This window comes from Oxyura jamaicensis, chromosome 3 (assembly GCF_011077185.1).
Source record: "Oxyura jamaicensis isolate SHBP4307 breed ruddy duck chromosome 3, BPBGC_Ojam_1.0, whole genome shotgun sequence".
In the NCBI taxonomy this organism is placed as follows: domain Eukaryota; kingdom Metazoa; phylum Chordata; class Aves; order Anseriformes; family Anatidae; genus Oxyura; species Oxyura jamaicensis.
The window spans coordinates 115660301-115687877 of NC_048895.1; the positions used below are offsets into that span (position 1 = coordinate 115660301).

Sequence of the window (27577 nt, forward strand, 5' to 3'; positions counted from 1 at the left end):
GGTGTGTTAGTTGCTGTCATGTGGCTAGAAGACTTCTTGAATCTGCAGAGCGCCTCATTTGCGATGAATAAAGCTGCACAGACGCGGGAGTCTTTAGACGCTGATAGCTGGTTGAGAACTGTGTTAATTGCTGTGTTACGCTGGGGAAAGCCGTGCTTCTCCGGCTCTTAATCAAAGGACCGCAGCCCCTCAGAGGGAAACATCCTGCAGGCTTACGAGAGAGGTACCGAAGTAGTTTATATTGAAGTAAGCAAAACCAGATGATCGTACAAAACCCTCCTTTTACTCTTTTCAGTTAGCTTTTTAATTAGGTACTGACTGCCGGGGGGAATTGGTTCTCGCCTGGCTCTGCCTGCCTGCAGTGACTTGTCCCCATCAGCTGAGTGTGAACGGATTGGGTATGGGGGTTTTGCAATCCCATAGCCCCCCCTCCGGAGTCTTACAAGCTAGAGCACTAACTTCTTGGTTACGCAGGAGGTAGAAGTTGAGTTTTCATTCTGTTTTTATTAAAAGAGCGTTTAGAAGATGGAAAAAGAATATTATACAAAAGGGAAGGCTGTCGGGAAGGAACAGCTTGGGTTTTAGGGAGAACATGTCTGCACTCAGAGGTGGTCGTCTCCTGATAACTCCAGTTTACGTGCTAGCAACTGACGTTCTTGACAAAAAAAAACCCTTCTCCAGTTTCTTACCTTCCCCAGAAGTCAGATGTTCCCACAGTTCCTGGCTCTTGGTTTTAACGTAAAACGGCTCGCGGTGGGAATGTAGCCACAAAATGTAATTTAGACCTCTCTGAAACATCTCAAAACGTCCTTGTTTGCGCGTGCAAAAACCATTTATGGATTAGTACCGTGGGGTATTTTAAGCATAACAGAGGGAGAAGTATTTACAGGTTAGGTGAAAGCCTTTGTGCTAGGCTGCAGCAGCATCAGTGTCGTGTCAGTGCTTTTGTATTAAAGAAGTTAATCCATCACCTTGGGTTTCTTTGACTTACATTTCCATCCTTATGTTTCCATCCTCAACGTTTCACAAACTCTACAGAATGAACTCAGTTTTGGGGGTGGATCAGGGCAGAGAGGAGAGCTTTGTGTTTCTTGGAGAGCTGCTCGGGTTAATCCTGGAGAGCCAGAAGCCGCTCGGGTTTTCTTCCTTTCAGAGCGCTTCAGTTGCATGTTATCACACATTAACTTATCTTGATTAATTCTGCAGAAGATACGGGAGCAGTTCCCTCGAGTTCTTATGAAAATGAGAGGGCCGCACTATCTCGCCATCATCCTCTCTTGGCGTCAGAGTGTCTGTCTGCTGGCATTACTTTGAGCCCAGGAAATTGCTTGACATCACTTCAGCTCCTGAATATCGAGACAACGGGAGGTTGGCACTGGGAGGGTGAATTCTGCAGCCAGTTTTCATCCATCGGATGCTACAGATCGTGTTGACATGCTTTATTGCTTTCACTGAATCCTCAAGGTAGACTTCCCCAGGTGAAGTAACAGCAATTTGAAGGCAGGATGCTGACCAAGTTCAGCATTTTCTTCTCTTTTTTGGGGGGCAGAGATGGGTGGATGCTGTGCTCCTATCTCAGTGCTGTTCCTGAGCTTAAGGTTGTGATTACGGTTGCTGTAGGAGAAGAGATCTGGATGTTTTTCGGGCTCTCAGGTGAATCCTCTTCTGCACAATGTAAGGAAATTAATTTACACCATGTAAAAAGTCAGTTTCAAACCGATTTTGGTACATCAGTATCGTGTGCAGGTAGTGGCTATAGCTTGATGTAAATGATGCCTGTTAAAGACAGAAGTAATTAAAACGTGTGACTTCTGGCTCATTTCATTTGACGGAAGCTTTTGAACAAATTCAAACAGCCTTGTTTCTGCGAGGGAAACTTCCTTCTGAATTGAGCACGAAATGCCTTTTTTTTTTTCCTTCTTTCATCAAAAAATCTTTTTCAGGCTGTTTAGACTTCTGCTTTGATCAAAAACCAAGTCGCCGATCAGATTATTGAAATCTGCAAAAGGCCCCACACTATTTTTCCAAAGGAGGAAGAAAAAAAAAAAGATACTTTAGGAAGGTTGTTAAGTTCATTCTGAGTTTTGTTTCTTCAGACTCCAGCTCAAAGCCAGGCTTTGCCAAACAGATTCCCCCCGAAATGGCCGTGGTCTGGCTTTTCTTCTTTATTTTCTCTTTCCGTTTTTGTTGTTCTTTGACAAGCCTATCTTAGTAGCGTCAAAAAGGACCTCGCTTAACCAAAACAGCAGCAGTCAACAATATCCAGTCTCTGATCAGTGCTTTCCTCCCGAGACTTGCCTGAGTTTATTTTGCCATTCTTGAGAGCCGGTTGCTTTCACAGCCGATTCTGCCTTTGATATTACAGCAAAGTAAAGCTTCTAAATTTGGCCCGGCTGTGTTTTCTTTTTGAGCATTTTCTGGACAAGTGTTTCAGCTCTTCCTTTCCTGTTCTGTCTGATATCTAAGGATAAACACACCCGGACACAGGCACATACACACGCTGGATTATCCAGAGCGCTGTACATAATGCTGCTGATTCGTGTGATTAGGGTCTTAAAATCATCGTTTCGTTCCAGTTGGGTTCTCAAGAGATAATTGACATTTTTGATGCTGTTAACTGGACTTCTTGTCTCACCCAGTGATCATTTCAGCCTCTGAGCTTCCATGTCTGTGGACACAAGGCTGCACGTGAGGTGCCTTGCTCATGAAGTTCCTAACATTTGATTGTAGGGACGTGTTCCTCCTCTGAACGTCCCCTTACTCCTTCTCGAAGCGAACTACAGCAATGAAGGTGCTAAAAAAAAATCAAGCAAGATTTTCTTTCCACTAAACCTTTTAATAAAACAGTTATTTTGTTTTTATGTACAGACTTCCGTATTTTCGTGTTGTTACAGGGCATTAGAGCAAGTTAAGTTTTTTTTTATTATTATAGAGGATTTAAAGTGACTGAGAGAAACGTTACAATATCTACATCATCCTGCTGAAAATTTTACTCAATAGCAATAAAAGTAACCAAGTTTTGATACTCCACGGATGTAGGGAAATCTTCTTCTTATGTTCTCTTAAATAAGGAAATTAAGTCAGGTGTAAGAGTAAAATGTATCAGGAGCATCTTAATTTTAAACCTAAATTTTAGGAGCTTTATTTTTAATCTAGCAGGAAGGTGCTGCTTACACTAGAGAAGCAAAACTTGGATTGTAGCTTCAGCACCTGGTGTTCATTTTGTATCTCAGGATGGTTTTCTGAGTCGGTAGGTAGGTCTGTAGTCACCTGGAAAGCTGTTGTCTGAAGATCTCATGTGCTTTTCAAAATGAGACTGGGCTGTTCCTTTAAACTTGACCCAAAATACCTTGTCCTGGAGGAAATTGTTTACACTTATGAAATGAACATGCTCCTCCTAGCTTTATTTCTTACTGTGGGCAAGGCTGGATTGGCTTTTGGTGCTTCAGAAGGGCAATAATAGCTGGCCAGCAGTCATATTGTAATACTGATTCATATTGAGGGCTGGGGAAGAGCTTAAAGCCTGTCCCTGGATGATCAAACTGTGCCAGTAGATGTCAAAAATACAACGTCCACGTATATGCATGGGCGTGTGATCGTGGCAGTGCTGCTCGCCCACCGAGGTGGTCTCCAAAGAGGATTTACTAAGAGAATTTGGGAACCCCAACTGTTTTCTTCTGCAAGATTAGAAGGAAACAAGTTAATTTGTAAAGTCCCTTTTATGAGATCGACGTGCTGCTGTGCTGTGGAGTCCCTCTCGCTCGCGGATGGCAGTGTTTTAACAAGGCGTAACTCCGGTTTTATACAGGGTGGAGACTGAGGCGCCCGTAAATGAAATCTTATGTGGGCAGGCGATGGAGAGATCGGAGATAAACTGAGGTCCTGGGAGCCTGTCTCATCTGTGCACAAAGAATCTTGGGGGGGGAATGACGGAAGAAACATAAAGAGAAGGAAGGAGCAGTGAAGAGGGAATGAAATGCAAAGGAAACCGTGGAAGAAGAATGTTAATATACCACCGTAATTTCCATATGCGTGTCCTTCTGCCTTCTAATTGGTTTTGCTCGCGAGGGGAATATTTCTGTCTTTAATTTAATACAGACTGCTATTTAACCACGGAGATGTTTGAAAACGTACGGCATCCGGGGTGTGTCGAAGGAAGAGATCAGTTTATATCGAGGATACAGAAAATTACAAGTAGTCTTTCGTGCTCCCAAAAATCCTATCGTGAATTTTTTTCCCCCAAACTTCAACCTTTTGTATTACAAGCGATTATGAGAAATACTTGAGGCTTTTTTTTTTTTTTTTTTTTTTTTCCCCCTTAAGTTTAATTTTTACTGCCAGTCTTGGTGGTGTCTGTTCTGGAGAGTAGCAGGAAAAGCTGATAAGGGCATAGGCCAGAAATCTTTGTGCTTATCTCAGTGCAACACATGGAGCTGAGAGTGCATCCTTTTCCTGTCCTAGGACAGGAGACGTAAACTGACCATCTCCTGACAGCAGTGACTTCAAACAGAGCCTCTAACGTCTAGAGCGTATGAATCTTCTCTCAACTTCAGAGGCCAGCTAGGTGAAAGTGGGTCACTGGCTGTTTAGAAAGCTGCTTTTGTGCCAGAAAAGAAAAAAAAAAAATACATTCTGATAACTGCTAGGTCAATAGACAACTCTGTAGACATTGTGCTGTTTTGTGTTTTTTTTTCAAGGGGCATAAATTCAGCATGACTCCTGATTGTTTGTTTAGACCAGGAGGTGAAATAAGTAAAAAAAAAAATGCATTTCACTGATTGTTCTACCGGTGTTACAAAATCCAGGGTTGTGCTGTCAAATTTGGAACCAAGGTCAGGCAAAAAATTGTCCTCAAAGAAGGGGTTACTTGGGCAGAGAGTGGGGTTATACATCACAAGTTTTCTTTTATGTATTGTCTTTATTTGACCTAGAAATGAAGGGTCCGAGTAAAAGGGGATGTGAACTGGAGCAAAGAGAACCTTCCACCAGGACTGCCCAAGCTTTGGCATGAGTGGATCTCAGGATCTCAGCCAGGGTCCGTGCTGTGCCTAGATGAGTAAGTGATGCATGGAAAAACACTCGCGCAGCTAGGAATGGGTTAGACCAGCTTCCTTCTGCTAGGCTTAGTAGTTAGGTTTCGTTCCTCATTTTCTCCACGAAGCTAGGCACAAGAAGTCCCAGCTTTTAGCTCTTTTTCTGGGAAATACATATCGGTGGCCAAAACCCGGGGCTGGAAACCCAGGAACAAAACCCAGGAGTCCTACATCAAATATTGATGCTCTCCGACTTGGGGGCAAACCGCTTCGCTGCTCCCTGGGCCTTGGTGTCCCCGCTGACAGAACAGTCCGGGCACTCCGTGATGATGCCAAGTTCAACACAGAAGATCACAGTGAGAGAGACGTTTGGAAGCGCACGGTATTTCTTTGCTAATGAACTGCCTGCCTGGCAAGCCAGCACGGTGGCTGTGCTCTGAAGTCTACCTTCAGGTAAGCGCGGCGCCAGGTCTTCAATTACCCACGGGACTCCTGCAGTTTGCCCAGGTCTGACAGCAGTGCAGCGCGCTGCCACATCAGCCGACGGGTGCTGCCTTATTATTTGAACGCTTATTTATTGCTCCGACACTGGCAGGCCTTGCTAAGAGCAGGGCTCCTCGTCTGTTTCATATGTTAACTCTGAGACCTGACCAAGGCTGAAGGAATAGGCATGATCTCACCCTTTCCCTTTGTTTCAGGATGCAGAACGGTTCCTCCGCATTGATTGATTTTTGATTTTTTTTTTTTAAAGTCACTCCTGGCAGATGTGAGAGCATTAAATCTCAAAGCTTTTCAGCTTCAGGCTGGAATTTGAGGTTTGCTGCATTCCTTAATCTCAGCTCGTGGTCACATAACTTTGATACAGGCTGGCTTGATTGGAAAACCAGCAAGCTTTTATCTCTTCCCTCCCTCCAATCATCCATGTTTCTGTCCCAGCACACCCCAGATAACTTCCTAAATGCAGTTCAGATAGTACAAAGTGGCTCTAGGACCCTTCAGTGGCAGGATGAATGGGATCCCTAGAGTAGTATGATTAATCTCATTAAAATCTCAACCTTCTAGTTCTCTTCCAGTCCCCATGAATCAGATGCAAATTGTACCCTGCAGAGTAGGCTAATCTGTCATCTCTAGCAGACTGTCAGCTACCTGTCCAGGCCTTCTCTCCTGGTATTTAAAAAAAATCATCTTGGAACCTTTCCATGTACTTATCTGTCTTGTATTGATACCGGCTCTCCAGGATTCGTATGATTTTCAGCTCTGCTTTAAAGACAAAAGCACAACTGATTGCAAAGTCTTCTGAAGCACAGCAAATCTGAGACCAGATTAAATTCGTCGAGACTACGCTTTCCCTTCTGCCTTCGAACTAGCGATGGACCAAAGGTGCCAATCCTGACCGTTTTGATATCGGGGGTGCCGAGGCCGATGTGAAAAGCGGAGCAGCTGGCTCTGCGGGCTCAGCTCCAGGCTTATACCCACATCCCCTTTCCTTCATACAGGAAAACCGCGAGCTGGTCTGGGATCTCCACACCCAGTGCTCCGTCTGCAAGGGAGAGCGTACCGCACCTTGTGCACAGCTCACCCTTCCCCTGGACTGTGCAAAATTAGATCAGCTTCCTCTCCATGAATCAGTTTCACCTTCTGCTCTAGCACAGAGTTACGCGGCGTCCGCTTAGGTGGTGAGGTGTAAACTGGGGCAGAAAATGCAAGCCAGAAATTTGGGCAGTGACTGTACCCGACCTTCGCTGCTGGGACCTTCGTTACTTCTGTGCAAGTTTCCCTCATCCACGGCAGTTTGGTCCTCTTTAAACCCAACACTGATAAAGCATTTTGAGGCTTTCCCGTAGGAGGGACGCTGTTTTTTTTTTTTCGCTTCGAGTTTTGGTAACTCGTCCATAATCCTTGTGTAAGGAAACCTGCCCTTGGCTCTCCGGTCCGAAGCAAAAAAATCAAGTAGCTGTTGGTTCAGCAGAAATATGTCCTCTCACGAGGAGCCTGACTCGCAGCTGTGATTTATCACCCTTCCTCCACATCGCTTGGCCACCGGTACAGGTTTCGCTAACTCCTGTTGCGTGTTGCAGGGCTCAGGGAGGCCGTCATTCATCTCGCAAGCTACCCCGGGCTTCAGCAGCACCGTAGGAACCGTTGTTACGTGAGTCGCATCAGCTTTTCCGTGCCCCGGGACATTTGGGAAGCTAACCCCACTGTCTTCCAGCCGCCTGCCAGAGATTTCATGACTGTCGGTAAATTCCTTAGTTACTTGAGAAGCCGTTGCTATAGGAAATGTCCTTTTCAGCGTGTTTGTACTGGCTTGTCTAAATGAGTGTCAGGAGAGGCATCTGACTGGGCAAAAAAAACCTGTCAGTATCTGCCTTCTGATGTTAGCATTGGCAGCAGCCGCTTGTAACTGTTGCAGGGAAGTAGCTCTGGTGGCCAAATTCTTTCAGAGCGCGGATATTACCTGCCTGAACGTTTTAACTCTTTCGTGAGATCCCTGAATCTCGCCCTGGTCTGTTTCCAGGCTGTTGGCCACCATCTTCGAAGGAGAAGATGCGTGGTGGTCTGGAACCGTTACTCACTCGTAGGATGCAGTCATCAATTCCTCTCTTCTGGCTTTCTGTGTGTTAGGTTTCTTTTCACAGGAGCTAAGCTTGTAAGGGACCTTAAGGACTCATCAAATCCATCACTTCTGTAGGTGGGATCAGCTCTGCTTGTGCCGTTCTGGAGGGATGACAAATGCGTGCCTGTCTTAGGAAAACCCCACCGACTGCACAATCTGTGTCTTTGACTAAACACAGGAAGGCTTCCAACTCTTAAACCGCATCTTTATCGTTGTTATTTAAGATCTTTATTTCTTTATCATGGGGGATAGAACGTAAGAGATAAGTCTGCTGTTTTCTTCCACCCCTTTACATGAAGGTTTCTCTCATAAACCCCAAATCAGACCTTCCTCCTGGTAGTCTTACTTAGTGTTTTTATAACTTCTGGCATGCCAGACAGAGATGTGGCTGGCAAACTTTCAGCTTTTTTTCAGTCATGAGCCTAAATTACCAGCTTTCTGCTCAGAACAAGTTCGATGTGGCCAGGGGAAGGCTTAGACTGAATCCATAGCGGGGCGTTTTTACCACTGCCGTGGCCCAAAACCAGCAGATTTTTGCTGTCTGGCCTTTCCTCAACGTATTTTAGGGAGCTGAAGCAATATTAAGAGACTTTTCCGGTTTAGAAAGTGGTGTGCGGGGTGCAGGAAGATGCCATATTGGGTAGGGCAGGTTGGAAAAGGAAAACTCGCTGTGGTTTTGTCTTAATTTCGGTTGAGTTACTGGGTTACTAATATAACTTGGTCCTCCTCTGCCCTCCTAGGTCCTGCTGACCAGTCACCCACATGCACAAATTCCATCCCAAGCTCTGCTTTGGTGTGAACAAGCTGTTTCTCTCCAGGCCAAGCTCCTTGCACACTTCTGGAGATAGCTTGTGCCAGGGACCCTTTCCAGTCCTACAAGATTGAGCCAAGACTGAGCCAGATCTGGCTCCCTCCTCCTACATAGCCCTCCAGTACCATTCCAGCGGTCTCTAATCTCCCAGACATGCCCGTATCCCTTCTGAGGATGCACAGCAGGCACCCTCAGTGTCACGTTGGAAAAGCAGAGGTCCGATGGGGCTGGGTTGTGCAACGTTGAAAAGGGTCTGGAGGGGGCTTTGCAGCATGCAGAGAGCTCTGCTGCTGTAGTGACACCATTACTGGTTTAAAACCAGTTTGCAGACACAGGCACAAGAGGTGTAACAAGGATTCCCAGGGCAGCATCCTATGGTGAACTCCTCCTGAACCGAAGCAAGCGTATAAATCAAAGTTTGTACTTTTTAACTACTGTAGATGTGAGCCGAGTATATGGATGAGAGGAGAGAAGATGGTCTCTCTCCGGAGACTTGAATCTGTCCTAGTGACTCCAGGTGTAACAGGTGTAAATGGTTCTGTTTCGCTGCTTTGTTTTAATGTTGTTTTGTTTGTGGTCTGCCCGAGATATGAATTGGTGTTTTACAGGTATGAAGACAAAGGGGTCTGCCCTGAAGAACTCCCTAACGAAAGCCACTACTGTACAGCGTTAATGCACAGTCAAATTTGCTGCCTAATGACCCAATCGCTTTGATAAAACCTCTACCTCCTGGTGAATTCTCTGCGTTGATTTTCCCCTCGACTCCCATCTTCTTTTACACCTCACTTTGTTTTCTCTTTCTCTCAGCCTTAAATCTGGGGGGGCGGCTTGCGCTCTAGTCAACGTTTTACGGCGTAGCTCCTGGAAAGGAAGTGAATCACCGCTTCCATTAGGAACAAACCAAGTTGGTCCGGTGTTGCAAGCGCGTGGATATAAAAGCTGAGAAATTGGAAGACCCTGGCCTGACACGGGATTTCAAGAGGGAGAGTGCTGCGATGTTAGCTGTTAATCCCTACAGCGCACTGCGGTTGATAACAGGTTGGAACATGGATGTCAGTTCCTTTGCGATGTTCGGATCCAGCAAAATAGTTGAACGGTGGCTCCTTTTTAGCCATGTCTTGGCTCCTTCCCACCTATGACTTCGCATGGATTTTTTTTTCCCTCCAAGAGGTGTTGATTGCTGCAAAAATGGTCGTGTTACGGTTGCCACCTGCATCTTACCCTCACCACTCCTATTTGTGTATTGTTGCCTCCTTTGTGAAGGTGCTTACTTCTGCAGCAGGGGTGGCAGAATACTGACCACTTCTCATCTGCCTCAGCACAACATCAGCCACTTACTTTTAAATGGTCTCCGTTGGTGGGTTTTGCTGTTGGTGTTGTTTTCCTAGTTCTCATTTCAGCCCCACTCGCACGTTAAGTCGACACCTACCTTTTAGCACAAGTCACGTCCTCGCGAAGGAGATGAGATATGCTCGAGAAACCGTGGGGACAGCGGCCTTCCAAATGTTGTGTCCCTACTCTTTGTGAAAATAAATGGTTGCGTGAAGAGGAAAGGCAAATTGTTTTCCCAGCTGGGCTCGGCTGTATTATTAGACATCAGAGAATCCACGCGGAGGGGAAGCCGTTACGAGTGTCGTAACCACAGGAACGGCTTCGATCACGACTTGCGCTCCGTTAGATACGGGGCCATCCAGCCACAAGACACAAAGCCACAGGAAGCCAAGTTGCTTCGCCGAGAGTTAACTGCGAGCATTCCACGCGGCGTGGATCCTGGGGCAGCCGTGACCTTCGTCTGGGCTTGGAACGACGGCTTTAAAGCCTCGGTGGCTCCGCCTCCCAGCTTTTCTTACGGCGTTAAGCGCCGGGTAATGAAGGGAAGAAAGAAAAGTGAGCTGGCATTGCTGAGTCACCGCTGAGCTTCCAGGCTGGCTGACTTGTTGGTGGAGCTCTGCTCGGGATGGGGGGGACCACCCAGCTTCTGCAGGTAGCAGAAGGGATTAGCAGAGGGCTCATGTAATGAAAGGAGAGAGCAGGAGGATGATTGACTGCAAGGAAGTAAATCCAAAGCAGAAAGCAGCTTTTATGGGCGGATTGTTAGAGAGTCTAATTGGGGAAAATTAAATCTTGTAAAGCTGCTGCTCTTGCTCAATGCTAGGCCACTCAGCGCTGGGGTCTTTTCTCCTCCTTTTTCTGCACCCTTTCAATACTCAACATCAAGCAAACAGTAATTCCTGGGCTTTCTTAGGATATCCAGGTGAGTTAGTCCAAGTCTTCCATTAAGGATTTGAGACCCCAACCGATGCCACATCCTTCTTACCAGCTTCTTAGGACGTGGCTGAGGCACTGGAGTTGGGGCTTGTGCTGTTTGCCTTTATATCTTCTCTTACCAGCAGCAGAATATTGGGAACAAGTGAGACACTGGAAGCAAATTGATTTCTCCTTTAATGGGATGTTTCCTCCCAGATCTCTTCATTTTGCTGCTTATTCCTGGAGCAGTGTGTTATTAAGCTGCGATAAGCATCCCATTCCCATTCCCTTTTTCAGAGCTCCCGTGCCAGGAGACGTTCCAGCTTGGAACATGCACGCTCCCTGCGGGATCGCCTGCCTGATAATTATTTGTATTGTTTTGTACCCACTCAGAGCTTTAACCTGCAGGTCCCTTGAGGCATAGGTTCTGTGTTTTGTGTGGTTCACTGGGCAACCGCAGAGCACTTTGCTTCCCTTAGGGCATTACATAAAGTGTTAATAAGAAAATCCGAGGAAATCTATTTGGAATTACAGACACAGGGATTTTCTCTTTGTCATTTTTAACATTACCACTAAATCTTTATGCAGCACCATGAAGCTAATACTTAGCGTAATGAAAGATGTGTGGCTTTATAATTTTGACCTGCGTGAGCTTTAGAAGGAAGGATCACCGAAAGGAAAAAGAAGGTGAGGATGAAGGGAACCAGCAAAGAAGGGTGTGAAATGAAATGAAGGCTATGGCTCGCAAGGTGCAGAAGCTGAAGGCAGGCAGGAAAAGCAGAGCTGAAGCACAAAGGTCAGCCACAGAAAGCAAGCCAAAGGAAGCGAAGTCTGAAGAAGGATTGGAAGGTGGACAGTGAGGCTTTCTACTCCCAGCGGAGGAAGGTGATGTAAACCCAAGAGCAGTCTGCATAGATACAGATGTGAAACAAAAACCAGCTAAATATTTGCACCTCTAAAGCTTGGAAGATCTGAGCTCTATGAGCTCCTGCAGCAGAAAAGCTAAGACCATGCCCATGAGGGTGCAGATTATCTCAACGTCATAGGGCTGTCTGTCAGTTTTGAAGCCCAGTCCTTGTCTTCTTTGCTTGGATAGTGAGGATTTTCTTTGCCATTGCAGTAGGCTGTGGTAATGTAGGTACTGTACATGCTGATCTAAGCTGTTCTCTCCTTAACAGCTTGCTTACCTAGGTTAAAACGTGAGTTGTTCTGTAGGTTGATGGAGCCAGAGTTCTGCCCAAAACTGCAGATTTCACAAACTGACCACGACAAGCCATTGTCTTTGTTACAGGTCACAGCATACGTGCTCCATCTTGCTCAGGCTCCGAGGCTGGGCAGGTCCTGCTGGCACTTGCGGTCCCCGTGGATTACCCGTAAAGGAGCGTCAACTGCTTCGTGACAAGTTTTCCACCTGCTTTGTGGCTGAAATTATCTGGCTGTTCACTGGCCTGCTCTCAGTAGGGACCATCTTAATGAGGTATTTCAAGAAATTCAGCTATTGCTGGAACCAAAATGAGCATTTCAGAGTATGGTCATCGGAAATATTTTGCTTCTTTGAGAAATAAGAGGGCTTCCCCCCAGCTGCTGCCATTCCCTACGATCTGCTGTGGAGCGTTTGAATGAACACCCAAGAGCAAAGGTTCTGTCCTTGCCTCCTCGAGCTTTTTTTCCACCCCGAATGATGTCACGCATGAAGTCTGTGTTGCGTCTTGCTCATGGGTACAGTCATTCCGTCCTTCCTTCCTTTGGTACTCCTGTTGCCAAAGCCAATTCAGATCTAAATTACAAGCTTTTCACTTCCAATTCCAAACCTTATTGGTGGTGATCTGCTGTGTAAATGCTTATTAATGGTAATATTAGCAAATTTGGTAAAAATAGCAAAGCCCCTAAATCCAAATAGACTCGGAACACCATCCGTCTTCTTTAAAGCACTCTCTTCACCTTTGCTTTTCTGCTGCTCGGGGTATAACGCGTGCCTCCAGGAACTTGGAAGCCAACGTTGCAGGCGCTTGCAGAACAATACAAGTCTCGGCAGAAATGCTGCTCTGATAACTTTGCTTTTTTGGCCTACATTTCTCCGGAGTTGTTATTTGTTAATTGGGTTACACAGCGCTCACATGTGGGCTAATTGCTTCCCCGGAGAGCCTCCAGTAAAATGATGGACAGAACAAGGGCAGGATGTTAGACCTAGCAGATAGCAAGAGGGTAAGGTAGGACACGGGCAGTGGGGTTAGTCCAACACGTCTGGCTGCGTCTGAGGAGGGAGCAGCTTTAGGGAGGATGCTGTGGATGAGTTGGGTTACAGTGTGGGGTGAAGGATGGGTGCTAACTGGAATCGATCCGCAAGGAAGCACCAAAACTAAAGGCAGCAGTGAAGAAAAAATGCCAAAATTTATGGAAGAAGACTTCAGGGAGATTGCATGTGGCTTGAGGAGGTGGAACACAGAGCTGTACCGTGTGAATCCTTGAAAGCAAGAACAAGGTCCGTATGAACTGTAGCAACACAGCACGAGTGATACTCCTTGGAAGAACAAAACCCATTCCTCACACAAACTCTTTTCTTCAAACCCTTAGAGACGGGAGAGAAGAAAAAGGCACGTGCGCATCCGTGGGGTTGTATTTCAGATTTGAGCTCTTATTCTTGCTGTTTGTCTTCTTTGCTGGTATTTATGGTCTGCGCTGCTCGAAATTGTCACGTTCTGATTCATTTTCCTGTGCTGCAAATACTTCACACCTGCTTCAAGGAAAGGAACCCGGTCCTGACGAAGGCACGCTTAACAAATAAGTGACTAAAAGTGACACAAGGAGGTATTTCTCAGCAGCTCCTCTGCCACTGCTTGTGCTGAAAAACAGGAAATATCTGTGCCCTTGCACGGAGCAAGCTGGATTTTGATCTGGGGATCAGCTGTCCAGCGTATCACCCTTTCAAAGCAAAGCAGCGGAAAAGTTTTAAGAGCGTGTTCCTTTTGAGAAGCATTTTCTAATGGGAGGGTGGAAGGATTGAAGGTTTGGCTGTTCAGGCTGCATCTGTTTTGAATGCTTGTAGAAAGAGTATTTATACACAAACATTACTTCCTACATTTATTATTAGAAAAGAGATAAAGTGAGGTTTTACACGGGTAGGTGTTCCCTTCAGATTTCAGAATGCAGAGTGTCCTTTGCCAGAAGCCAAACCGTGATGTTCGTTTTGCTTTCTCTTAGAGCTGCTACCAGGACTGCTTTCTCTCTGGGCATCTCCAATGGTTTTTGTGGTGTCCTTTCACTCAGTGCCTTATCTCTGCATTTCAGATCTCCGTACTCCTTGCTAATACCTTTGTTTGTATTCACAATGTGGCTGGCCAAGCCCACTTGTTACTTCTCTGATCTGTTCCTATCCTTCTGTATCTGTGTGGGGTAGGAAGGAATCCTCAGGTCAATAATCAAGAAGAGTCTGGTCTTTGAGTCCTGATCAGAAAGGATTAACAGCAGCTGCCTGTGCCACATATTACAAAGGTCTAATGAAGACTGCCTAGGGAATGACGTGACAGAAGTGAAACGACCACGTGAAGGAGGCTTTGGTTATTTCTGAGTGTGTTTTACAACACCACTGCTACCTGGATACTGCTTACACTACTGGAATGACTGTCCTGGACATCTGAAGGCATTGGCTTTTAGCGTGTGGCTACGGGATGAAAAGCCCAGCCCTGTTTCGGTTGTGACGCTGCCCACTCCTTTAAAATACTACATCTGAAAGTCTCTCAGTGATTTGCTTGTACGTGGTTATATTGCAGGAGAGACAAAAACTGTGCTGTGTTTGTTCCCTGTTAAGTGCCACAGCTGCAAAACACCGTCAGGTGAGTGGAAAAGCACTTCCAGCGCTTGCGTAGTGCCTTGCACATCTGGGATGCTTCTCTCAAGGATCTCAAAGTACTTTATAAACACTTAACGAAACTTGTAGCTCTGCTGCAAGTTTCGTAGAGCTGATAAGGCATGTTTTGCCCTTTTTTTTTGATAGCCTGTGCCATAGCTGGGGAGAATAACTTCTCCAGGGGTTTCCCACCAGCTCTGTTTTGTAGCTGGGAAGAGAACTTGGGAAACGTGACCTTCCCAGTCCTGTGCTCGCTTTGCCGGACCATACTTCCTCTGTTATTCAAGGTGAGAACAGAACGGTTAGAATTGATTTAGATGCTTCTGGGAAGATGAAGTCACTCTGTTTGTATCTTTGTACCGTGCCAGTAGAGAGATCCTAAGGGAAATCTCTTCCTTTGGTTTTGTTTACATTCAGTCTAACCCACAGATGTAATTTGCAAGGAAATGGAAAGGAAGAGAGGTTTTGCTGGCCTCAGCAGTGTAGCTAGAGCGAAATGAGATGTCACAAGGATATCTAAGTGTCTCTCTTTCAAGATATAAAAAGGATTTTTCTTCTCTGCGGTGTGATTTTTTTTTTTCTTTTAACTCTTTCCCTGTGTGCCTTCAGTCTTCCACACCTCTCGTGCGTTACCTCTTGTTCTCCCGTAGCCTGTTACGGGCTGCCTTCTGATCAAGGATTTTACTCACCGCATTTGTTTGCTAAAACGTGCTTTTTTTTTTTCCCCCCCCTGAAAAGTGTGAGAACAGTAGGAGGAAGTTTGTGAGCTCTGTGCAACACGGTATCGGGGTTCCCAAGCCGCCATTGGAAATACAGGTGGTGTGACCGCCCGTGTTGCGAGTGCTGGTGCCGTAGGACTGACCGGGACCTGATAATGACAGCTGCAATGAATCCCCATGGCTATCGTTGTAATCAAGTCTCTGGCCAAAATCGAATCCCTTGCACTTTTTGCAACCCCGTTGCTTCCTGCTACGCTGCTGTCTTCAGGCTGAAGGCAAAACCCGGCCGAGTGTTGGAGCTTATTGCTCGGCTCCTGGTTCATTGATGGAAACAGGCTGGGATCCAGCGCGTCGTACGGCAGTAGGACTGCTGTGTGGCAAGCAAAGGGTATTTTGGATGCCTAGAGACTGCATTCAGCGAGCGAGATAGCAGCTTTCTACTCCAGCAACAGTAATGGGTGAATTATAAAAATAAATGGGAACGCCGAAATCGACCACTTGCTGAGATACGGGATGAGCTTTTGGCAAAAATGTAAAGGGGAATTACAAGGCAGCCTGGGAGAAGTTGGATGCCGTTTCCGCTGAATTTAAACCCAAAATAAAAAAATGGAGTCAGCAGATACGATGCAAATGTACTCGAAAAGCAAGCACCTGTGGATTTGTAGGGCAGAAAGTAACGATTGCTGTTAGATGGTAGTAAAACGTCCCCGCTAGGATGCGGAGCCTCTGTCCTCGCAGGTTTTCATGACTCAGCCAGAAAAGACCCAGCTGACCTGATCTCGTGCTGGCCGTAGTCCTGCTCCACGCTGGAGGCTGGGTAAGGACCTCCAGAGGTCACTTCCAATCAAGGATTCTATGAATAACCCCGAATCATTCGGAGCAGAGATTTACTACAATAAAATCCCTTGCCTTTTTTTAGTCGTAGCGAAGCAGTCCGCCCGCTCTTTCCTTTGTAGCTGCAGATGGAGGCAGGTGTAGCGAACACAGTTCCTCGTAATTCCCCAGGGAAAACCGATTTTTTTAATAGTTTTTTTTTTTTTTTTTTCCTTGTCCCTTTTCCGTTAGTTACTTCCCAGCCTCTCTCCTCGTCCTTCCTGGGTAAGAGGCAGGGCTGATGGTTTGAGTAGTACAGTAGTTAAATCAGCTGCGATCTTGCAGTTGGGTTTTTCAACGTATTCCAGCACCGAATTTATTTTAATGGGCTTGAACGGGAAAGTTTTTATGGGTAGTAATTGGCTCTTGTCCATTGAGAAGTGGCTGTCATGGTCTCTGCAGCCTGGCTAGGTGTTAGAGATTTGGGATTTCCATTTTGTTTCCTACAGGTGGATTCCTTGCTCTCTCTTGGCACTCAGGATAAAAAGTAGTGCAATTAAAACTCAGTGTGGCTGTGGGAGGTGTCCTGGTGACTGGAAAACCAGGGTCAGCGAAAGAAGGAATTGATTGGGCACCAGAATTTTTAACATTTCTTCTTTCTGAATTTAATATTCCTTTTTTTTTTTTTTTGCTATCTCTTTCACTAAAACCATCTTTCATTACCAGGAAGTCAAACTGCATCTCTTTTGCTTTTCTTTTCTTTCTTTTTAATACATGAGAGGGCTGTAAGATGCTTCTTGAGTACAGACACCCCAGTTTCCTGTCCACCTAATGCTTTCCTGACAGTTGCAGGGGGTTTGTTGCATTGGTTGAGACTCCCAGTGGTTGGGGCTTCGTGTAGACACTGATGGATTTGTCCTTCTGGCAAAGTTTTACGTCGGCAGTTTACACCTGCTGCCTCTCGTCCTCTTCGTCACAGGCACAGGGAAAATTCTCCCTTTTCTCTTGGCAGCAGCCCTTTTTATATTAGAAATACGTCGTCGTTAGCTCTTCGTAAGATGCTGACTGCAGTGTACCGAGCTCAGTCAGGTGAACTGAAAGTGGCAGAGCCCATTCTTACGCCAGAATTGACTTGAGAACCGATGGTACGTGGTCTTCCTTATGCATGTATTTAGTTTAATCCTGCTTAAACTCATCATGCTACGAATCTTCGTTGACTCTCTTGCCCGTTTGATCCCAATCCAAATGTTTATGCTTATACTTACTGTTGTCAGCTCCTTGCAGCGAGCCTCTGTCATCCTTAACGTCTGCAGAACTCCAGAGTGATTCCTCGGTAATAATCTGCTCTGCTGCTCTCTAGCCCTGCGTTGGAAAGATACAGGGACGCCCTCAGCTCTTCCTGTCAGGTTTTGTATCCTGCACGGGGCTCCTACAGTGGAGCAGCAGGAATAGGGCTGGATTATAGTAATCGTGTTGTTACGGTTTCTTAATGAGCAAGTAACTCATCGCTGCGATTCACTCCGACTCCACAAAGGTGAGCTTGCATTTTAAAGCCAAGGATGGTCGTGTGATTGCCTTGCAGCTCAGGCTAGAGGTTTAGCCTGTACTTACTTCATCGAGCCTATTTTCTGCAATTTAAGTGAGAATCTGCTTAAATTACATTTTAGCTTTATTCTGCCTCTACGCTCCGTTCTTCCGTACTTCTCCTTTCGTGTCATTTTGTCAATTTGTGCTAACAAAATGACTTGTGAAGTGGTACTCCCTCATTTGCAAACGAGGAAGCAATGTGAAATTACTTGGCTTAAGTAATTGTAGTTCATACGTGGCAGATATTAGACTGTATAGTAGATTTTTTTTTTTTGATTCCTCTATTTTAAGCTTTAAGTGCTAGGAAAGAAACAACTGCGGTGAAGAGGAGGAAATTTGATTGAATTAATCCACACGACAACCTACTTCTGTTGCTTATGTATAGCACCCTTCCTTTTTGCTGATCTGTTGCATCTTGCTTTTCCTCCTAGAGTAACGTGCGGATGCGTTCGTTGATTTTTGGAGTTTAATTCTTCAACCTAAGGTCTTAAATCTCCAGTATGGGTTTTGAACTCATTCGTTTCATGAGGTGCCAAGATACCGTTCTACTTTGGGCTTCTACTGTTGCCAAACCTTCTTCATGTTTGAATGTGAATCTGTTTTTGCATATCATAGGCCGTAATCACATATTTTTTCAGTAGCTAGGTGGGAAAGATGCTCTGAGAGTACAGTGCCACAGAGATGCAATCCTGATCCTGCAGGAATTAAGGGAACCGGGATTTCACTCTATACGTTCGGTGTGCTGACTTAATGATTAAATCAGCATTGTGTGTAAAAGTGAAGAAAGCGTACAGGAACAGAAAAAAAACAACCCGTGAGTACTTAGTGCTTTATTTTTCCATACATTCAAGCGATCGCATAAACAGATGATGTTTACTGGGGACTTCTGGCTATAATTGACCCTCATCTTTTCCTGTGCACTTCCCAGCCTCTCCTTGAATTTTCCTATTGTTTCCTCTTAATCACTCCACACTTAACTCTGCTTTAAGCAGTGCTTTTCTCCTGCTTGGGACCATCCTACCAGTTCCCTACAGACTCGAATTCCCCAGTCTTCTTTTAACTTCATCTTCTCAGCCTGATTTCGTTCGGAACTCGCGATGTGGTCGAAGACATCTCCTCCAAAGCCCGATCTTCTGGCCTCCCACCAGGTAGAGCAGGATTGCTCTTTTACCTGCTCATCAGGAACGGAGCAGGAATGGTTCTTTGTCTTTGGTCCTGCATAATTCATTGCTTTTTGGAGGTTGCGGAAACACGGGGCTCACTTACGTACGCGTGTCTTATTTTTGGAACTGCATAAACTGCAACTCGCCTGTTGAGAGGGTAGAGAAAAAAAAACATGTTTAGAGTTCAGTGGTGTTCCCATGGCTACTTGGACAGGTACATCACGGGAGGGGGAACGCTGCTGGCATGTAACAGCCCTTGCAGGTGATTTATGGCTTTACATAAGCTTCTCCTAAACCGAGAGGTTTTCTGGAGTTGGCACCTCCTTGCTTGTCTCCATGCCCTGTTAGTTCTGTGTTCAGTGGCCCGTGGTTATTAAAATTCTTATCAATAAAGGAGTTTCTGAGCAAGGTTCTTATTTTCTGGGATCGTGCATACCTTCTGAACTCCTCAGCTTAACCAAAGGAACATTTTTTTAATGCCTAATGTATTTTATAAAAAGAAATGTGTAGAGTTCAAGTAATATTTGCCTTCAATTACAGTAATTAAGTTGTCAGGACTCAGAGTCACCAAGGGAATGAGAAAATCCTTTCCTGGTTGGCCAGAGGATAATTGGTGTTCTGGTCGCGAGTGTGTTTTACATATTGGGGTGGGGAGGGAAACCGTTCTGGCTGGCATCTGCGGCAGAAAACCTGGGAGACTGTTTGTCATTTTGCAATACAAGGTGTCAAAATCCTCCTGCTGGCAGGAGGAAAAGAAAGTGACCCGTTCAACTAACGTTGCTTTAGCAGGGCATCTATTTTTTGATCCACACCAGTGCCGCTTGCTCCAGTTGGGACGCGGAGCTTTTTCATAAGAAAGCGACTGCAAACATGGCTCAGTCCATTTATTCTGAGGGTTGTGTCTTGTCAAACTTCTGCTGCAGCTCCCCTTTTGAGTGTACGTTGGATCTGTAGCCGTGTGTGGGTAGGTGTGCCTTTTCCCCACGTTAACCGTCTCTTTGAGGACGTCTTCGACAGAAATCGCATAATTTCTGTTACTTCCTGAACTTACTCGAGGCAGGCCACAAAGGTATTCCTGCCAGAAAAGTACCTAATTTTGCTAAGTGCCCCCACAAACATCGCTGGCATCTCAAGTGTAGCGTTGCTTTCGTTCCACTGGGCTAGCTCGTTTGAAAGCCCATGGATGAGGAAATCGCCACTCGTGCTGCATCGCTAACGACACAAAGCTTTGCATTCCTGCTCCTGTGAGGAAAGGTTACTGCTGTATAAGGAGTCAGACCTGCGAAACCTACAAACCCTAATGAATCCCGCTTCAGCTAGCAGCTTTAATGATGCCCTAAAGAGCACCTTGTCCACGTACAAGATCCGTGGGCAGAGTGGGTGCTCTTATCCGTGTGCGTTTATGAATGGAAGAACAGCCCCGTAGCTGGCGTACGTGCCTCGTTTGCCCGTAGTAGCTGCCGATAACCTTATTTCAGAAGCATCTCGTGCACCCGATGTCGGTAAGGACTCTGCGTGATTCCTACCTGCTCAGCTTTTCCCATCTAAGGGGGTGTGCTTAGGTTCCTACAGTTCGCACCAGCCTTTAAAACAAAATAAAATAAGATTTAGGACGTTTCCAGAAGTCGTTAGTGACTTCTGCCAAGTCAAAGGATGTGCCACAAAGGGTTATTTTCGAGTGCTTCGCTATCCACATAAACAAGTCCGAATTTCAGCTGCTCTTTGGGCATGTTTATTTTGCAAGTCACGGATAATTTAGCAAATGATTTTTTTTTTTTTCATCTTGTTGGATTTGTTGCTTTTCCAGAGTCCATCCTCTTCATGCCATGCATAACATCCAGCTCAAGGAGTGCAGTTTGCCTTTTGTTTTATATTTACTGCCACTCGGCTCTTTTTATAGACACTCACCTGCAGCTGGAGTTCGGCAGCTCTTTAGTTTGTGTATGCAGAAGCCTTGTAAGATCTAACCTGTGATGTTGTTTTTGCCATCTGATAACGCGCGATCAAATGGAACATGTTCAAATCACATCGTCTAGGACACGATGACAGTAAAGCAGCAATGAAACAAACATTTCTAAAGATCAGATAAGGTGGAAGGGATGCTTCAATGCTGGGTTGCTCCGTGTAGCCCAAGTTGTTGCACTTCGCTGTAGAGGTATTCCAGGCATGGGATTTCCTTTCTGCCACAGGCTAATAGATCATACCGTGCTATTTTTCATGTTGGTTTATATCCTGTAGAGACTTGTGCCTTTGCAAAGTGAGTGTAACACGCCGAGGACGATAGCAATACACATAATCTGCATGAGTTGCACAGGAGCAGGTAAACAGGGAGAAACTCAAACCAACAGAGAATCGTCCCCCGTCCCTGCTCTAAGTTACTGTACTTGATTCTCTTTTTGCCTTCCGTGCCGCCGCCTCCTCTCCCGAAACCTATGTGATCTTTTGCATTAAGGACAGCCTCACTTCTGCTGAAGTCTGTACTTCTTATGGTTAATTTTTAAAGCAGAGAAATAATTTTGTTTAAAGCCATTATTTCTGACTCTCCTGCTTCTCCTTGTTCCGCTGCAGGAGGACGCCACCGATCCCGAGTCTCAGGAGGAGAAGCAGAGAGACCCCTGGCTGTCTGAGCCTGCAGACGGTCCCAATACAGTGAAGAGCGGTCTCACTGTGCAGGAATATTTTGCCAAGCGCATGGCAAAATTGAAGGGATCCCGGAAAGAAACGGAAACAAAGTCAGATGATTGCTGCCCGGCCACAGAAGAAGCCTTGGAGCTTTCAGAAGAATTGAAAACCAAAGCCAAGAAGAAAAAGAAGCAGCAGAAGAGCGATGAGGCAGAGGGTACAGGACATTGTGAGAAACCAAAAGCAAAAAAGTCTAAGATGAGTAGCTTGAATGGAAATGAACTGGATGCTCCTTTAAAAGAATGTCACTCAGGGAAAAAGAAAAGGAAGCATAAAGAGGAGCACGAAGAGGAAAGCGTTAGTAATGATGAAAATATGGGCAGTGGAGAAGTTTACACGGAAATATCTGATGGGGAAGAGCTCTGCACAGAGGACTCGGAGACAAAGCAAAAGAAACGCCATAAGAAGAAGCACAAAAAGCAAAAAGAGGAGGCAGGTGATGATACTGAAGGAACGCAGAGAAAGAAAAAGAAGCACTGCAAGTCGCTTTAACCATTTAAGAGTCAAGCTGGGACTTTGAGGTGGTTTGAACTTTGTCACATTGGATGAGAAGCCTACGCAAACGCCAGCCAAACATCAGACAGTAATTCAGCCTTGAGTACACTTGAGCTCCTCATCCAACTGAAACCACAGATTGTATTTAAATAGAGCTCTTACAAGGGGGCTGAGAACGTGGTGACAGGCCAACACGAGCTTCGGTGCCATGCTGAAAAGGTATCCAGCTACAGGGCCAAGGCTTGCACATCTACTTGCGCTTCACCTTAGGGGCTGTGCAGGAGCTGTGCTTTAACACAGCGGAGCCTACACCTTCAGCCCACGTTCACCCCGGTGTGACTCCACTCACAACCCATAACAGCAAGCAGAATCAGGGCTGGTTTTAACCACAGTGGTCAGGACTGTGAAAGCCAGTAAATTGCTATCTGCTGGTTCACACTGGCTGCGTTTTCTCAGTTCGGGGAGATGAAAACCAAAAAAAGTCATCCTATTGCTGCCTTTATTATTAAAGCCACCATTGTTTTCACTTGTGATTGCTTCTGGAAACAGGAGGGGGTTTGCAAAGCTGTATGTATTTCTTTTCATTGATTTTTTGCAAAGTCGTATGTAATTTTTTCATTGCTCTCCATTTACGTATAAAATGAACATTTGTTTTTTCCCAGAATGCTTAGTCTTTAATTAAAAGATGACCCCTGATTGTCAGTACTGAAGAATGAAATAAAATAACTCCGTGTTCCCTGGCCAGTAGTTAACTATGGTCAAGTAATTGTAACTTTGCAACAGAGGTGTAGGAGCTGTGCCTTTCTTAGCCATAGCTAAATCTTTGGTACCCAGGCAGCGTTCATGGTACGGTTGGTGATGCACCTAGCATTCAAAAAGCTGGAGAAGCAAGGTTTTCTATGAAACTGGGAGACCAAATAGATTTTAAGAGCATAGCTACTCCTCTGCATTAGTTTTGCCATTTACACACATAAACCTTGCGCTTCGTAACCAAATCAGAGGCTGTTTCTCCTTGTAAACCTGGAAATAAGTAACGCTGGGACTCAGCACCGCCACAAGCCGTTGTGGAGGAGAGGTTAAACTCAGGCTGGGTTTTGGCACCTTCATCTCACTCAGCAAAAAGCTGTCGGAGGAGATGGGTGAGCTTGGAAGCGAAGTGGTGAAATGGGAAGAAGCATTCCCTGTCCTTGTGTCTGGTCCTGATATTGCCTTGGCCACAGCAAATTGACGGCACAGCCCTGAAAGCCAGTTATCGTGGCATCATCCAGGGTAGCCGAGCAGAATTTAAATTCATTAGCTGCTCATCTGTCTTTTGGGCCTGCCTGCGTTTCATCAGAGTAAATCTAAACCATCCCATTGGTCTGCTCTGCTGGATAAATGGCTACGTTTGTGGTTGAGCCCAGCCGAGTTGCTGAACATGGCTCGAAAAACATTGTCAAGAGGCAGATGTAATACGAAAAGATTCCTTAAGCTGCCTTCATTGTCCAGCAGGAGAAGTTTAGCCTACAATCCACAGCCCACACAGCTTCAGGTGTCTCAGTTGCAGCTCAGCTGGACTTCTCACCTCCTAAGGTGCCTTGCTTTGCAGTGCCAGGATATCTTAAGATCTATCTTAAGGGCTTTCTTGCCCCGAGGACGCACCCATTCATTGCAGGAAAATCGCTGCACTTCTACACTATGGCAGGGGAGAACAAGATGCCTTTCTCCCGTGCTTCCCACTGGCGTCGTTTTCACTTTAACCCTTAGAGCATTTGCTTTCCAGCTCTTTGCAAATATTTGCCATGGTGATGCTGCTGTGGCTGGGCTTGTTCCCAGCTGCCTTCCTTAGGCGACGGATCACTTAAACACCACGAGCTTGCTCTAGTTGTGAGCAAACTCCACGCTTGACATAAAGAAAAGACAACTTCTCAATGGGAGAAGACAGCAAATTAATTTTCATGTTCCACTACGAAGCATCCTAAGTTTTAAAGCAGCTCTCCCAGTTTCTTGCTTACCGCTTCCTAAATTTTCATCTGTCAGTCGAGGCCCTGAATGTTTCCCATGCTGTATTTTTTAACTGTTAAGCAGCTGAACTTTACAATCTCCTGGGGATTTTAACTTGAAAAGGTGCGAGTAAAGGAACAGGGTTTCCTTTGCCAAATACAGCTGGGCTTGTTCGCTGTATTCATCTTACACGAGGTTCTGCGCGCTGGATCTTATGGAAAGCGTTTGGCCAGATTCCAGTGTTAGTTACAGCAAGAACACACAACAAAAGAAAAAGGAATAAATCTTTAAACGTGTGGTGTTACCACTGGTAATAAGCACAGTAGATGTAAGATTTAAATCTGGCTCAGATTGAAATACGAGCTCGGAATAGGAGATGCTCTATTTGTACAATAAGTGGGAATTTCACTTTTTCCTGGGGAATGGGGGATTTTATTTCATGTCCCTCAAGCTCAGAGAGAAATGGCACGGGCAGAACTTGGGTTGTAGGAAGCGACTGTTTTGTGATGCACTAGGATTTGACAAAAATAAATGATTCAGCTGCACTTCTTTGTATGGTAGTGATCGGCCAGCTCTGTAGTTTGCAACTAGAAGCTCTTCTGACCAGATACTGCCTTGTGAAGTGGGTGACAGGCACGGCAACATATTTCGAAGCAATTAACTTATTATTTTTTTGTTTGTAGCGGGTTGTGAGTCCCGTTTTAACCCCGCTCGGGTTTGGCAAGAAGGCCTTTTTAGAAAGCAGAAGAATTCCAGCATTACTCGGATGGTGAAAGGAGCAGAATGTAAGCACAGAGGGATCATTTGGTTTAGTTCCGTGAAAATAATACTTTTGAATAGCAGCGTCTTTTGTTGCGTATTTGTCCATCGTACCCACGTATTGCAGCACAGATTTAGCGTACCTCCAAGGGAAATCACCCAGAAACTGAGCAAAATGAAAGTCGCCGGCCTGCTTACAGCATAGCTACTGAATTGTTTCCAGTTTGGGTAATCCCAGCTCGCCAGGGACATAGAAGAAAGTGATGGTTTATCCGGAGTTACTTCCACTCCTTGCAGGTACGGTGTAATTCTTCGCTTCGAGCCCTGAAATTAATTGTTGGTGGGAAGCCATCCCAAGCTAAATGATCTGCAGTCGCAAGTCTGGGAGCAGCCGTAGAGATGCTCACCTTTGTTAAGTACAAGTTTCAAGGCAACGATGAAGAGCTCAGAACCTCCTAACGTCTGTAGGAATTTCAGCTGCTAGAGCCTATCCGAGACGCAGCCTCTTTGTGATACATAAATATCACAAATATTGATAATAATAATATAAGAAATGCACTCGGGGACCCCTCCAGCTCGGCATCTTGTTAAATTCGTGGAGTTTTCCTTTAAGCAAAAGCTCTGGTGCTGACTTCTTTCAAATAATCAGCTCTTGGCAAAGCAAATTAGCAGAATGCACCGCTTGTAATTAACCAATTTTCTCCTGTTTAAACACACAAGGCTGGAGTTCTTACAGCATCCACCTTCAAAAGGCACAATTTACGTCACGAAATCTCCAAACCTGCCAGCGCTGAGAGGAGGAAGGAAGCTGCAAGAAGAGAGGAAAACCGCACAAAGTCTATGGGAAAGGCTGCGCAGCATCGCGCCCGGCCCAAAAAAGATCTTGCAGCGGTGGGTCCTCGAACGGCGAGAGGATTGCAAGCATCTGGAGCGGTCCCTGCCTTCGTTTCTTCCCTGCCTTCTTTCCTTCCCTGCCCCTGGCAGCGTGTGGTTTGCTCTAAATCCAATCCTTGCCGTGCTATCGGCCGAGCAACCCCAAGGAGGGGTCAGAGCTCACAAAGCACTCGGAAAACAAGCAAGGGAGGCGTCTCCGTACCTGTCCCGTGCAGGGATAAGCAAAATTCCCTCTATACGCAAAGTTTTAGTGATGGGAGACTGGTAAATAAGGCTTGAAAAGAGGGAAAAAAAGCAACTTCGTGGTTGCTGCCGTGGGAAAGTTGTTCCAATGCCAAACTGAAACTCAATTTCTCAGCAAGTCAGAACTTAAATTCTGCTTCTGAGTCACTCGAAAGTTGTTTTTTTTTCCTTTAATTAATTAATCCATTCTTATAAATTTTTACGGCGCGAGAAAGAAATTCTGCTGGTCCCTTTTCACCAACTAAAACACGTTTCTTTTTCTAACTGCTCAAGCTGGATTTTAAAAATAGCAGGAGCAGAAATACTCAGCACCGTGCCCGCGAGCGTGCTGAAGCCGTGAGCGTTTTTCTCTGCGTTTTTCACTGCGGGATGGACGAGGGCAAAGCTCCGGCTTCGCCTCCCAGCAAAGAGCTGATGCCCGGAGCCGTCCCTGGGGCAAAGCAGCCGGGAGCCGTGCAGGAACCCGAGACGCTGCCCTTGGGAGAGGGGAGTCCCATCAATAATTAAGGACCACGCAAATACGGAACTAATTTAGGATTTGCGCTTTGTCCCACGTTTTAATCTGAGGCGAGGGGGTCACTTGGGGAAAAGGGGAGAGTTTTTTAAGGAGCGGGGATGGGTTTTCGAAAGCCACGCTGGGGCACGGGTTTTCCGTGTGACCCCACGGGAGTTGCAGCCACCGTTCCCCATCCGTGAAATGGGGAGAACAAAGCTTGCTTTCCACCCTTTGTCTGCTCGCTCTATTTTAGCTCGTGGCTTTCAGCCGTAATTTCCCTGCTCTCAAAGCCCTGCGAGAGCTCTGCTCCTTCCCGTGCCCCAGATACAGGTAAGCGCTGTGCCAGAACCGGGAAGGTAAGCAGAAAAAAAGTAGAGGTGAGCTTTCCAGCCTGCTGCTAATTACCCTGATACGGTCGCAATTAGAAAGGTGGCATTTTCACATGGCCCCGGCTGCCTTTATGTAACGCCGAGCTCCCTACGGGACAGGTTTAACCAGCATTTTAAGGAGGGTGCAGAACAGAAACCCATCTTACTAATGCGATCAGAATGCCAGGTGCCAAAGGAGAAAGGGGGAAAAAATACATATTTATTACTGTTTGCACCCAAAATGTGGCGCGGGGGCCTCTAGGAAGGTGCCGTCTCCTTCCAGCAGGGGAGAGAAGATGCAGACGGGAAGGAGTTTGCAGAACTTTGCCCCGTGACCCCACAGCAGGGTTTCCAAAACACGCCGTGACTTTGTCCCTGCAATCCCTGGGGGAAACCGGGCGATGCTGCCCCCACGATGCCAGGGGAGCAGCCGGGACCAGGGAATCCAGGTGAGCTGCTCGCTCCCAGAGCCTCCGGGCCTCTACGGCAGAGGCAGGAGGTGGCCACGGGTCTCCCCCGGCGCCGTGTCCTCTCCCAGCCCTTTCCTTTCTTCCCAGTCCTGCCAAACGCCCCTTGGACGCGCGGCGCGGGATGGAGGCACGGCCGTGGAAACGGGCTCCAGAGGAGTCAGTTTCCTTTCCTTCCAACCCCCCGAGGGATATTTCGTAGCGCTGCTCCGAAAAAATCTCCTGGCCTCCAGGGCCTCGAGCGCAGAGGTGGTATTTTTATAAGAATATTTATCCCCGGGCCCCGCGCATCCCAGGGGTTTAAAAATAACACCAGGTGGTGTAGGATATTCAAAACAAACACTTGCAACTCG

General features: G+C 46.2%; 1 protein-coding gene across 2 annotated transcripts in view; it reads left to right on the forward strand.

Annotated features, from left to right (window-relative positions):
• PINX1 (PIN2 (TERF1) interacting telomerase inhibitor 1) overlaps positions 1 to 22758 on the forward strand; it is a 56836-nt gene extending 34078 nt beyond the window's left edge. For both annotated transcript variants that reach the window (XM_035321424.1, XM_035321425.1), the window contains exon 7: positions 21406 to 22758. In XM_035321424.1, coding sequence (XP_035177315.1) covers positions 21406 to 22011 — 606 coding nt within the window. In that variant the 3' untranslated portion in view covers positions 22012 to 22758. The remainder of the gene's footprint in view (positions 1 to 21405) is intronic.
• The last annotated feature ends 4819 nt before the right edge of the window (positions 22759 to 27577 follow it).